At 54.3% G+C, this 14,324-nt stretch overlaps 2 protein-coding genes across 5 annotated transcripts in view; one reads left to right on the top strand and one right to left on the bottom strand.

Annotated features, from left to right (window-relative positions):
- CENPP (centromere protein P) overlaps positions 1-14,324 on the bottom strand; it is a 181,748-nt gene that overhangs the window by 131,930 nt on the left and 35,494 nt on the right. The gene's annotated exons all lie outside the window — the stretch shown is intronic.
- Positions 7,171-14,324, top strand: part of OGN (osteoglycin) — a 15,293-nt gene continuing 8,139 nt past the window's right edge. The window contains exons 1-3 of the mRNA XM_069084443.1: positions 7,171-7,521; positions 8,458-8,672; positions 13,785-13,866. Coding sequence (XP_068940544.1) covers positions 8,526-8,672; positions 13,785-13,866 — 229 coding nt within the window. The 5' untranslated portion in view covers positions 7,171-7,521; positions 8,458-8,525. The remainder of the gene's footprint in view (positions 7,522-8,457; positions 8,673-13,784; positions 13,867-14,324) is intronic.

Here is a 14,324-nt window from a genome sequence, read left to right as displayed (position 1 = left end):
GCAGAGAGGCCTTGAAGGCAGAACTGAACCGCCCTGACGAGGGGCACCTCATGCTTTTATGGGAACACAGACATAACAAAGGTGCACGGAAATGTGACACAGTGTCGGTGTTTCTCTGACAGCCAGAAAACAGGGTGAGAATTGGGAGGAGCCTAGGAGAACCTCCAGAACCCCCCCCCCCCAGCCCAGCTCGTCCAATGTCACATGGCTCACAAGACTGAAAGCACACAGATAGAAGGCTGCAGCCATGTAGCATCAGGGTGGCTGCTAGAGGGCAGGAGTCTAATGAAAATTTACACTGTGCCCGTAGTCACCATTGTTAGTTAACCTGGTAGAGATGAAGACGTACAAAGGGCAGAGGCAAGTGGGGCGTCGTTAGCCCTGGCTGCTCCCAGGACGTCCACACACACACATACACACACACACACGTGCGGGCAGACGCCATTTCTTAGATATCCCTCTCACTAACAGAGCACCAGGGCGAGAACATTTAAACGCTGACTTTGTTGGTGGAACGGGTGGGGACCTTGGCTCCTCCCAGTCCCTGGGCCCAGCCCTGCTCTAGGGCCAGCATCCTCAGCTGTCTATGGGGCTTCTCCAGTGGGCAAGGTGACCACATCCCAAGCAGCTCAGCATCTCTCCCAAAGCCCATCCCTCCTCCTAACTCTTAACGCCCCTGCATCCATCAATAGCACTACCCTCCCCCGTGGCCCAGGAGGACAGCCTCAGGGTCACCCTCAGATCCTCCCTCTCCCTTGCCCCCATATCTGCCAATTCTTGTGGCCTCTTCTCCCACATCCTCCTGCCCACCCCTCCTCTTCTGCTCCTTTGCTCCTGCTAGAGTCAAAGGCTCCATCATCTCTTGTCTGGGCTAGCTCAGGACTAGCCTCAAGCCTTCCCTCCTTCAGGGTACAACCTCCCCGACCTATCACGGCCCCTCCCCACATTTTGCCTTCTGGGCTGCTTGGGCTCCCCCTCCTGCCCCAATGATCTCTACAAAGCCTGGGCCAGATCTCCCCTCTCCCACTGCCCCAGGAAGTCACCCCTCCCCACCCACTGGGCGCCAAAGGCCATCTGACCAGACCAGAGCCCTAGGGCCTCCCCCTCCAACTTGTGAGGCTCTGGCCACTCTCGCCTGACTCTGGTGAGAGGAAGGCTTCCCAGGGCCCACTCCTGTTATGTGGCCTCTCAGTAATGACAGTACGCCCAACTAACATGCCCCTGCCCTTCAAGGCCTTGCTGCTTTCTCTCCTGTTTATTCCATAGCTCCCTGCTCACTCTTCCCCAGAAGCCCACCACCCTAAAGGGCTTCCTGGAGATGGGCGCCATCTTGTCTTCTATCTCGTCCCCTGCAATAGGAAACCTCTGAGTCTCCACTCCCCACTGTCCTCTTGGCTACCGGTTTGATCTTCCTAAAGCATGCACCCTCCATACACAAAGACCACACACATACACACACCACACAAACCCAGCACATACACACCCACCAACCACAGAAACCCAGCATACTACACATCCACCAACCACACAAACCCCCCACTATACACCCCCCCCCACAAACCCACCACACATACCCCCACAAACCCAGCATCCTATACGCACACCACACACACCTACCCCACTACACACCCACCAACCACACAAACTCACCACACACATACACACACACACACACACACCAGTAAAACATTTGCCCCTTGAGGCAAGGACAGTTTCTCTCTTCCCTCCACACATGCCCCACTTTGCTCAGATAGTCACACTGGGTCAGAAACAAGGCTTGTGGGCGCTGTCCTGAGGCCAGGGTCAGGTCTCCTCTGATGTCTCTTAAGGTTCCTTCCTGACTGTGTCTCTCTTGGCTGCCTCACCACCATCTTCAATCCACCAGACTGCGGCTCTCCTGCAGACACGCTGCCCACCAGACTGCCCCAATATGAGGATCTTGGGAGTCCACTTACTCCCTCCTGACTTCCCTCTTGCTCCACTCACACCTTCAGCTCTAACCTGTGAAGTTTTTGGCATCCTGACTGCCACCCAGTGTGGGAGTTCTTCCTCCCCACTTGGGGTATCTACAGAATGAATGGTGTGCAATCCATGCTTCTACCCACAGTGCTGATGAGAACAGCCCAGGCCAGAACCAAGCCCAGACCCCTGGGGCCCTCCACTGGAGATCTCCTGCCCTGCTGCCATCTGGGCTGTTCACAGCTGATCTCTGAAGACAACTCATTATGGCATCATGGAGACTATGGGGGGAGCCAATAATTATGTAAATAATTAGGCTGACACTACTTGAGGCAGGAGAGTATGCAAATAACTGAGGAGCCAAGGGAGGGGCAGGCAGGACCATTCCTGCTTCAGTTACTTAACTGTGGGCATGCTGCCCATGGCCAGGAGAGGGCTGGGGACACAGCCTAGTCCCCTCCTTGTCCTGTATCCCTGGGGCTTTGCAGTTTCCAGCACAGAGCAGGCAGGTGGTGAACTGGATGCCTCCCCCGGCTCACATCTCCATCCACAACCCGGCCATTGCCGCCAATTCCTGGAAGGCATCTCAATAACCAAATAAAGACAAAGCCATCATCTTTCTCTTCTCTGGTTCTTCTGTGGATGACCTCTCCTCTGTGCAGAACATGGGGATTTTCTTTGACTCGCCCCCTTCCCTCATCTCTTCTCCACAAGCCATGAGCAGACCCTGTTCATGCCCTCTCTCCCACTCTTCCTTCCTCTTACCACACCCCCCAGAAACAGGTGATGGCATCCTCCTAGGTCATTCTGCTTCCTCCACCCCCTACATCTGAGTCGGGTGTCTAGCCTCATCCTTCAGCTGAGAACGGTCCCTCCCAAGCTGTCCGACGTCAGAGCCTTCTCTCAGTCCCCATTCTCCTTGCCCTCTCTGCAATCTCTGACAAGGACAATCAGGGCCCCCTGGATATGCTCTCCTCTCTAGGTTCCGTCCTGGGTCTTCATTCTACTGACCATGGGTGCTCCCCCGGCTCTGTCCAGGCTGCTTCTCCTCCCTCTCTATGGAGACAGTTCCCAGCAATATCTATCCATCTAGCCCTGGGCTCTCTCTGTGCACCGTTATCACATCACAAGTGGCTTCTGAGACATTGGCAAACGGATGTCCCCACAGGCATCTCAAATTTGATGTGTCCAACATAGAACTCATTATCTTTCCCCTGAAATCCTCTCTTCTGCCAAGTCTCCCAGTCCCCCAGAGGCCGCCCCCATATCTCCCTGGCTCTTATCCCCCATTTCTATCTGCACTCCATGGCACACATATGCCCTTCGCTCCTTTGACCCTGGTGCCACCCTGGTGCTGGCCCTCCCATAGCTACCACCTGGATTATTGCAGCAGCCTGCTGGGTGGTCATCCTGCTGCCTCAAGTCTCTGCCCATGCCAGCCTCTCCTCCACTCAAATGCCAAAGTGACCCTCCTAAAGTGCAGGTCTGATCACATTTCCCCCCCCCCCCAATAATCTCCACTGGCTCCCTATTCACCTGACTCCTCTCCTGGGGCTCTGTTATCATGATATTGGCCTCTCTGAGGTTCCTCACAGGTGACCCTTGGGCTTCTCATTCTGTGCGTTCTCACTGGTTGCCCCCATGCCTGGGATGCTCCCTCTCCCCACCTCCACCACCTGCTGCTCTGGCATCCCTCACAGCTCAGGTCCAATCCTGCCTTCTGTCGGAGGCTTGTCTTGCGCCCTCCACCCTAGCCCCACAGCGCCTTAGTTCTCAGTCCATCTGCCAGACTCCCTACCAGTGACAGACACATTCTGTTTTCCAGTTTGCAAACATTTTTTAAGCATTTACTTGGTGCCAGGAGCTCAGGACACCGAGAATTTCAAGTCTCCATGTGTCCTGGCCCAAATGCTCATGACCATGCTTTGTGTGCTGGTATAGACACCTGAGGCCTTGGGTTTTAGGACTGCCGGCTTTCCTTTGGAGAGTCTGTTTTCCATGGGATTCTGGGGGGTCTCAAGGGTGGTGGTTTTTTGTGTCCTGCTGACATGGCATCTAGATTGGGGGATGTGTGGAGGCAGGTTTCTGTCTGTCTCCTAGTATTCAATGTAAGCCCTGCTGATGAGATGAGGGTCCTGCTGTCCCTCCCATCTCCACCCCTTGCTTGCCAAGGCCTCATTTATCTAGGCCCAAGTCCTCTGGGCCTTCCCCCACTCTGACCAGCTTTCTCTAGAAACTCAATAGGTATCAGTGGACTCCTTACAATGGGTGCCCCCAAATGCACAAAGCACATTGGATGAGTCTGGCCAGGGAGGACCGCACACTTGAGGCATCTGGTTTCAATTTGGATCTTGAACTGTCTCTCTCAATTGGCCAAGGCCTTTGCACCAACTGCCCCTCGGTCTGGAATGCTCAGTCCCCTCACCTCTACACAGGGGCCTGGCTGTTTCCACTGAGCTGCAGGCCAGCATTGGGTAGGAGGCCTCTCCCACCCCCCTGTGACAGGGGCTTCCCCTTTCAGATGTAGGAGGGGTGTATCTACCTGGCTATGATGTTAGGATAGTTGGCAGGGACAGGTCTTTAGGAGGGAAGGGAGTCTGATCACAGTTTACAAAGGTGTTTATTGTCTGAGAAGAGCAGAGAGACAGGGTTCTCAGCTGCTCCAAGGGGAGTGGATCAAGGAGGAGGTATTCAGGCCTCTGGGCAGGGAATGGGCTGAAGGGAGAAGATGGTAAGCAGAGGGTTTGATAAGTCCCTAGGCTGCAGCGGCTGCTCACGGTGGTTTTTGTGCTGGGCAAGGCTGCTTCTGTGCCTACTGGCAGCTGCAGGGAGCTCCAAGTTTGGCTAAAGTTCATGGGCGAAGGATCAGTGCCGTGTCAAGCAGCTCCGCGCTGTATAAGTCCTCCCGACTGGCTGCTAGTTGTGCTGCTCCATGGTCTGGAAACTCCGTGTCTGAGCCCTTAAGATGGTCAGGACAAAGTCCATGTTTACACACCGCCAGAGACTATTCTCTGGGTCTGGCTGTTCAGTCAGCCCCACCGAGTACCCAGCATCCCCACATCCTGCACACAAGGAGAGATGCTTTATCAAATGATTCCCCCACACCTGGGTAAGCACCGGCTCAGCCACCCAGTCAGACAAGGAGACTCCTCCCGGCCAGAGCTCGGCCGGCTCCTGATGAGGCCGTCTCTCTTGTGGACGTTCACTGGCAGCCCGATCCGAGGAGCCTTCTGTGTGAGAGGCCTGTGTAGGCGCGAAGACAAAACCCAGAGCAGCTCTGGCCCTCGGGGTTTACGGCTGACTGGGGAGACCCAACAGCAAACCTGAGATAAATGTCAGAGGTCACTGACAGCGGAAAGGCGTCCTGGAGGACTGCTCCTGGACCTCTGCCAGGGCCTGCAGTTGGGTTCACCGGCCTTCCTTCTGTCCTCTCGCTCTCTTCCCTTCTTTTCAAAGTCAGCACCGAGAACGTCCCTTCCCCCGCCGCTGTGCCTCTGCCCCGTGGCCAGGATGCCCCCTCCTCGGCTTCCGTGCTTGGCTCAGGTGCTCCCAGAGCTGACGCCCTCTCCCTCTTGAAGCTGCCACTTGTCCCTTCCAACAGTTTGTGCTTACTGACTCATCCCCTACACGGTCCGAGAGCAGGGGCCGTCCCTGCATCCCCAGCACCATGGAGAGGGCTCTGCGCACAGTAGGCATTTTACAAATGTTCACTGACCTGCCTGGGATTGTGGCAATTCTGTGAAAGGAGCTTCCTGAAGTCCAGTTCAATTGAACAAATGCTAATTAGGTGCCCGCTTCACACAAGGCAGGGGAGACGTCCCTGGAGATCTTGGCAGAGACACTGCAGTGGTTGGCCATTTTCTTCTCCAGCCCATTTTACAGATGGGGAAACTGAGGCAAACAGGGCCAAGTGACTTGCCCACGTAAGTGTCTGCGGCCAGATCTGAACTCAGGAAGATGAGTCTTCCTGAACGCAGGCCTGGCGCTCTGGATGCTTTGGCACCTCCTACCTGCCTCGAGGGGAGGCAGATTCACCAAACAGACAGAGCCTTAAACTTGGGGGTCAGAAATCCCTGGGTTCAAAGTTCGATTCACTTATATATTAGCAGCGTGACCATCAGACCTCTCTGAAGCTCCGTGAAACAGGGGCATCATTAATTCTGATCTGAAAGGGTTGCTATCACATCTGTATGAACATCGAATGTCTCTGTAAAGTGCCTGGCCAGGCTCAAAGCACAGTGGAAGTGTGAGCTATTACTAATATTTCTTTAAGCTTGTATTTGTATCTCGAGGGCTGGGCACACAGTCAGTGATTAATCAATGCTTACTGGCTAAGTGACTGACAGTGCCCTGCACGCTAGGCACTGGAGGGAAAGAGCCCCAAGAAAAGGCCTGGCCCTCAGGGGCGACGCCCAGCCCAGTGTCAAGGGCGGACGTGCCCTGGTGAGGGTAACTCAGGAGGAGACAGTTGGAGGAATGGGGGAAGGTGGGCATGGACCGCTAGGTAGAGCCAAGGCTCATGTAGAGACAGCAGTCTGAGCCAACGTGGGGACATATGCACCCTACACAGCAGCCAGCAGAGGGACGGCCAGTGCAAAGGCCCGGCGGTGGGAGATGGCGTGTCACAGGCGAGAAGCCGTGCAGCGGGGCCCAAGGCTGGATCAATCACACCCTCCAGGCGTGCCCGTGCATGGCTTCTCAACCTCATGGCCCAAGAAAGACCCATGTTTAACCCCCCTCCCACCAACTTACACGATAATGATGCCGTTTTCCAAACCAGAGAACACGGGAGGAAACTGTGTTCCCAGAGCACGCCAGAGGACCAAGGCCAGAGATGCATTCTTCTGGGACACCTGAGCACAGAGTGAAGAGATCTCTACCAGAGGTTGACTCACATGAAGGCTTTACTTGGGAAAGCAAAGCCTGCTGCCCAGAAAGGTCCCTACCTCCAAATATGTGTCTTACATGTATGGGGGATAAAACTGCATCAGGAAGCAATAGGAAAACCGCGAACAGATCCAACAATGAAGCCATTCCCACTACAACTAAAATGTGAACTCCTCTGGAGGTATATTAATGGGATACATATGCTGGAGCTTGGCGCCCCAGTTAATTCAGAAAGCAGATGGGGCGTCTCATAGGAAAAGGGTCAGATGACCGACTATCTCGCCATCTCAATAAACTAATATCCACCAAAACAAACAATTCATTGTACACCCAAGAGTCAAGAACGACAAGCTGGCGGGGTGGGGAGCTGGGGGAAAGTCCTTGGGGCTGCTGTAATTCACCTCTTTTCAGGAATGTTCTGAGCATGCTCTCCCCTGACAAGAGAAGGAATTTTGGCAAGGCCGTCTCCCCCATGGAAAGGGCTTTTAAAGCTGTCCGCCCCTAGAACGCTGGAGATCCTGAAACACTCAGCAGCTTCCCCTGCTGCCTGCGTCCTCCTGCTGTGGGCTGGGGCGCGCGCGCACACACACACACGCACACATACACGCACACACGCACACACACACACGAGTGTCTGCCGGAGAAAACCACAAGCACTTGAGGACAACGGACACGGTAGGCTCTTTTTCAAAGCTATTGTAAATACTGGGTGTTGCTACGTGGGTCATTTTTAATTGTTTTAGCCAAGTTAGAGGTCAGTTTTTACAGAGGTTTCCATTAACTTTGAAAATAAATACCAAAGGAATGTTTTGAGCGTTGTCTGATTTCAGATTCCTGACATTAGGCACAAGGTGCAACCAAAGTGGTCAGTTGACCGTGTTTGTCACTGAGGGGTGGAGGGTGATTGGAGCCTGGGGCTGGTGTGCAGTCCCGTAGTGGTGAGCACCTTCACAGACTGTGAGCCCTTCGGTTACCCATGGCCCCCATTCAGAATGCTGCTGAGTTCTCACGAGGACCCTGCAAAGCGTCTGCCCTGAATGCCTCCCTCTCCCGTGGCTCCAACAGAGGCTTAGACAGAAGGACCCCACTCTGAAAGGGCGTCCAAGGGGGAGGAGGAAGGGGTTCTCTCCAAAACCACTCCACAGAGTGAAGACAAACATAAAGGACTTGGGGCTTTGAAAAAGAAATCATTCTTGTATTTATCTTAAAAGCAGAAGTTGATCCAGATTTCCTTGGGAATGGCTCATGCTGATATCACAGCCCAATTGCAGGCGACACTCAGATGAGGCTCTCAGCCTTCTTTCCAGCTTTAGTATTCATACAAATGTAGAAAAATGTCAGCTTTATGATAACTGTGTCAACATAATCTGACCATGAACAAGAATTAAAACAACTAATGCGATTTAGGACTTTTCATTGAGAGTAAAAGGAACTTTTCAGCTGAGAGTGGCCAGTAGAACGTCCCCCAGTTTCTTGCATTTGGATGGTCAGCGATTAATGGCCATGTGGACAGGCTGGGTTAAATGCTTGCTGCTGGCTCCATGGCCCTTGCGCCTCCCCTGGGATGTGAGCGCTGCCTGACCTGCCTTCTCTCTGTCTCTCGGCTCTCAGGCAAAACGAGAGGGAACATCGTCGTCGCCCTCAGCAACTCCCACCTGGGCACCGTGGTCTGGGCCGCCATGAAGACCCTGCAGGCCGCCCTACTCTGGTTTCTCCTGATGCCCTGGGTAAAGCCAGCCCCACCCACTCCACAGAGCTCCAGGACAGAGACTTTTGAAGAACTATGGGATTACAAGGAGCCACCGCAGAACGGGGAAACCACAAAGGTAGTGTATTTGTGATTCTACAGCCAGCACAGGCTGCACGTGTGTGTCCTTGACAACACTTGCTAACACACACAAGAGAGAATGTCGTTTAAATGATTTTGAAAATCATTCATCGTCATAACTGTCATAAAGTAGATTTCCAGGAGTGTTTAAAGTGAGAATTGTCTGTAATCACTGGATTTGGCGAATGTGAATGGGGGATGGGGAAGTCTTGGGTAAAGTAAAGTGCGGCAGATGTCCGCTGTGGCACCTGCTGGCACCTCCCCGCGGGGTGCCCAGGGCTACAGCCCAACAACAGTCAGGAGCCCTCTCAGGGACGGCTATCCCGGGGTGATTCAAATACAGGAACAGAACCAAGGAGTACAAGAAATATTTATTTTGGCTGGGCTTGTAAATCACTCTCAATGAGATCATTTACATGTTACTCTGGGGTTTTGGCATTGACCCGAGATGAATACTGATGGAGGGAAAAAACACTAATGCTGTACCTAAGTCCCTCAGACCCCCACTGCCGTTCACACAAGCGATCCGGATGACCCAAAAGGTCTCCTCCACACGAGTCAGGCAGCCCTGCAAGGCTGACCCTGCAAGTCCCCACTGTGTGGCCGACAAGGCCATGCTGGAGATGCTGGCCTGGGGGATCGGGCTCTCACATGGAGGCCTTCAGCTATGAAGTAGGGACGACTTCAGGGAGAAGCTCCTTGTCTACACTGATTTTATTTGGGGCTCAATTTAATAAAGATGAAAAACCAAAGAGAATCCCTGAGTGGGTGACTCTGTGGGGCCTCAGGGAGTGACTAGTCCAAACTCCCAGCTTATGGTCCTCATCTGGCCCTACTGTGCGCAGACAGCACGGGCACTCTGGCATGTGGTCCTCCAGCCCCACATCAATAGTAACAGTAAACCACTAAAGTGAATGTCCTACTGTAAGCCCTTTTCCTGCACCATCTAATCTTACCCTGGCACCAGCCCCGTGAGGAAGGTGGGGCTGTTATTCCTGTATTATGGACAAGGAAACCAGGGCAGAGGAAGGGCCAGGAACTTGTCCAAATCCCAGGCCCGGGGGGGGGGGGGAGGGGGGTGGGGGGTAGTGTTCTCCACAGGACAGTCGTCTTCCCGACATGTGCCCGATGGCTTCACGTATGCCCCGTGTTTTCCCTTCTCCAGGCTAAACAATTCCCATTCCTCCCCACTTCTGACTGCCAGTTTTCAATCTGTCCTGAAATGTGGCATCCTGACCTGAACACAGAGCTTGGGAGGAGGTGCAACCTATCCCAGCAAGGGAAAGGGGGTCACTGTCACCTCCGCCATCCTGGACACCATGTCCAGAGCAATTAATGCCACCCCCTCCCTCAGGACCACATCACAGGGACTCACACCAAGCTTGCAGTCCACTGAGATCCCCAGAATGTCTTTCCATCCAAGTGCCATTGAGGCAGGCTTGCCCAGCATGCAGGCCTTCACATGTATTCTTCAGGAGGGCGGTGTCACCAGCACCAGCCAAAGGGCTTTTTGGATACTGAGTTAAGTGCTTGTTAAGTGACTGACTGACTGACTGATGTGTCAGGTGATGAGTCTGCCGTCACTCCAAGCATGCTCTCTCCTCTGTGAGTCTGAGGAGCACGCTGTCAGAGGCATCCCAGAAACCTTAAAGAGGGAAGTGAATGTGAGGGACAGTTATTGTGGACTGGGCGAACAATGTGCTCTTCCTCAGCCCCTACTGTGTGTCCCGCACCTGTTGTGTGCCCCGCACCTGCTGTGTGTCCTGCCTCTACTGTGTGCCCTGTGCCTACTGTGTGCCCCGCACCTACTATGTTCCTGGTGCCTGCTGTGTGCCCTGTGCCTACTGTGTGCCCTGCACCTACTATGTTCCCTGTGCCTGCTGTGTGCCCTGTGCCTACTGTGTGCCCCGCACCTACTATGTTCCCTGTGCCTGCTGTGTGGCACACACCTACTATGTGCCCTGTACCTACTGTGTGCCCCATACCTGCTGTGTGCCCAACACCTGCTATGTGGTGAACACCTACTGTGTGCCCCGTGCCTGCTGTGTGCCCTGTGTCTGCTGTGTGCCCCGCTCCTGCTGTGTGCCGCGTGCCTACTGTGTGCCTGCACCAGGTATACAAAAACAACAATGAAGCAGCCCCTGCCCACAAGAAGCTTCCACTCTATGGGTTGAGACAATATGAACATCCCCTGTAAGTTCTAGAAAAAGCAAACACAAACTGCTTAAGGGAGGAAGGGACGAGCAGCTGGGGGGTGGGGGAAGGGGACAGGGCCTCGCATGGGTGAGATACCAGTCGAAGCCCCTGCAGAAATGGGCGACTCTAAGAGGTGCAATCAGTCATGGGGCATATAGTCTGTGCACAGGCAGCAGAGGGAGCACCAGCCCCGAGGAACAGCCAGTGGGGCTGACCCAAAGAGCTCCTAAAGGGCAGAGACGGGGGAGGCCAGCTTGTGAACAGGGCAGTTTGAGTCTGACCGAAAAGCAATGGGAAGCCACTGGAGTTTACTGAGCAGGAAGAGGCCTGTGTGCTGGCATCCGTGGGGAGGCAAATGGGGGCCAAGAAGGGGGGGCCCCCGCAGCGGGGGGGGGGGGGGCGGCGATGAGGGCCCCACCGCTTTCACAGCTGACATTTTGATGGCCGTGGATGTTACGGCCTGAGAACCTCCAGGCCGATGCTCTGGGCCTTAGTGGCCCCAGTCTAGGGACTGCTGGCCCCGCCTTTGTTCTTGAAAAGTATTCCCCGAATCCCCCAGGGCTAGCCGGCTCTTTCAGAGGCTCAGTGAGTCAGCTCTGAAGCCACGGTTTAGAACTCTCTCTGAAGGGACAGCTGCTGTCATTCAGTCATGTCTGACTCTCCATGACCCTGTGGACCACATCACGCCAATGCTGTCCGTGGGATTTTCTCAGCAAAGATACTGGAGGGGGTTGCCCTTTCCTTCTTTAGTAGGTAAAGGCAAACAGAGGTTAACTGACTTGTCTGGGGTCACACAGCTATAAGAGTCCGAGGTCAGATCTGAACTTAGGTCTTCTAGACTCCGGGCCCAGCTCTCGACCCACAGAGCAGTCTACACACAGCTGTAGTCAATGTTTATTGACCACTGACAAGCCAGCCCAGATGTAGGGTCCAGAGAGGGCAACATGAGCCTATGACAAGCCTTACGGATGGGAACGGGAGCTGCCTTTAACACACAGACATGCAGGAAAACCCTCCATGCTGCTGCCTTCACAGATGACAACATACTGGCAGGAAGAAGGTATCCTGTCCATCAGCATGTCCACCTAGAACAGGCAGCACAATGGGGCGGAGAGCCCAGGACTAAGCACAAGGAAAGAGCAGAGGTCAGTCTGTGACGGACCCATGTGCTACCAGCACTGGAACAAGGCAGGGAAAACAGCATCTCAAAGCGCTAGGACGAGCATTTCCCAGAGGCCCATGGGCAGCGAGCAGGGCGGAGCTTTCAAGGCCATGGAGAACCAGGCCAAGGCATGGCCGAAGCAGGCAATCGGGCCAGGCTGAGGCAGCCGGAGGGCCCTGGGGGGGTCCCTGCCTTCCTTTCCAGGAGGCCTTTGCCATGCCCCCAGATGCTAAAATCTTCCCTTCTCAGAGAGGGAGAACAGGGGCATCACACCGATCTGTCCTCAGACCCTGGGAAGGAGAGGGCCCAGGGCCAGAGCCCAGGAGCCCCGTGCTCATGGCCATCACCTGGAGAAGCTGCCCCATGGACACAACCTGGAAGCTGTTCCTAAGGGTGCTGGCCCCAGATGCCAAAGACGCGGAGAAGAGGCTTCTTGCCATCCAAGTCCTCGGCCTGGCCGATGAAGTGAAGTGAAGTGATATGGAAGAAAAGGCCTGATCATCTGCTCTGCTGAGACACCCTTGGCACCTTCTCTTCTGGCTGCAGCTGAGACCATCCCTGGGTGAAGTCTGGCTCACTTTCTGTCTGTGTCCCCAGGGCTCCACACACAGTAAGTGCCTAAGGAAGGTTTTTTTTCTGAGTAAGAGCTAGCACTGGGGATATGGACAGATCGCAGGTGGGCAGCGGCCAGAGGGCTGCCCTAGCAGGAGGCTGATGTCAGGAGACATCAGGGAAGGTCGTCAGCAAAATGGCAAAACTATGGGAGAACATGGACAAAAGGCCACAGCCTGGGCAGGCCTGGATGGGCCACAATCTGCATCCCTAGAAGAAGAGGTCATGGGCCCATGGAGGCATGTCCAGTATCTGAGGAGGGGCCAGCGCACCAGCCCTCTCCAAGACTCTCTGGAAGCCCAGCACTAGCCCTGGGGGAGGGGGTATAAGACCTGCCTCTTTTCCTACATGAAGGGGAAGTGATTCTCCCAGTTTGGGCACTGCCTAGATTGGAAGACAAGTCAACCCCCTCTGAAGCCCCCAGGTCCAGATGGGTCCAGAACCCCAGAGCATGCATCCTGTGACTGGCTCCACTAAGCTCCCTTCTGACCTCTGCTCCCCCAAAGGCACTGAAGAGCTCCCTGGGGCCCAAGCTGTCTCACTTTTACATTTGTATCCTTAGCATGGTTCCCAAAACACAGCAGACTCTCCACACGTGATCGTGACTAATAGATTGATTAGTGGGGGTTCTTCCTGGTCTAGGCCACTGCCCCCAGACTCATAATGGAGCTGCCTGCCCTCATGGCATCCCAGTTCAGCCAAATGGACCTGTTTTGTTCATCTCCTTCTACTGAGAATCAGAACCAAAGGTCTATTTCATTGTTCCTCACTCTGGGCTTTGCAGAACCTGCCTCTCTAGCCAAGGAGGAGGAGCCTTGAGCCTCCTGAAATGGTGGAGCCTGGAGGCAGGTTGGGTTCTCCTCTCCTGGGATCTCATGGCACTGACCCCAAGCCAATGACACAGACAGGCTGCCCCAAGTTGTGTTAGAAGTAACTGCATTGTGTTATAAGGGCCCCACTAATTCTAATGCAGCCTGTTATGGGCTCAGCCCCAAGCGGTGGCCCCCCCAAACAATGCAGAAACAGCCTGCTTACCGCACCGCGCCCGTCCCAACCCAAAGCCCCCATCACACAGAGCTCTGCCGGGTTTGCTTTCTGGCTAAATAAAGTAACTTCTGACCATCTTTATTTTTCTAATAGAAAAAAGATATTATGGCAATTCTACATGACTTACAAAAAGACGAAAGCGCCACAGAACGACCAGCAAGAAGCGAAGATGGCGGTAAGGGTTCCTGCTGGGCTTGGCTCTTCTGTTTAACTGAGCTTCTAGAAGGTGCTGCCTGATGGACTCGAAAGCATCTCAGGGCCAAGTAACCAAAGCAGCCAAGGGGGATCCCGGAAGCAAAACCTTTGTCTCTAGCTGTCTACGGACAGGGTCCCTCCTCACCAGAACATAAGCTCCTGGAGGGCAGGGAGATAGCGCTTCAGCACAGGGCCTGTGACAGAGGACAGGCGCAGAATGCCTGCTGGCTATCTGACTGACTGACTGACTGACTGATGGAAAAAGCCAATGCCCCAGGGAAGGATTACTCCAGGTTAGAAGGAAGCCTAGAAATATGGGCACATGTACACGGCATGCACACAACACACACATCATACAACACACATTCACACACATATACACATACACACTACACACACCACGACCATGCACACATATGGACACACATACACACCATA

Source organism: Petaurus breviceps, unplaced genomic scaffold (genome assembly GCF_028583685.1).
Source record: "Petaurus breviceps papuanus isolate PSGF00001 unplaced genomic scaffold, PetGlider_PUasm1.0 174, whole genome shotgun sequence".
Taxonomy (NCBI): domain Eukaryota; kingdom Metazoa; phylum Chordata; class Mammalia; order Diprotodontia; family Petauridae; genus Petaurus; species Petaurus breviceps.
The sequence above is the reverse complement of the archived record's forward strand: the minus strand, read 5'-3'. Positions and strand labels throughout refer to the sequence as shown.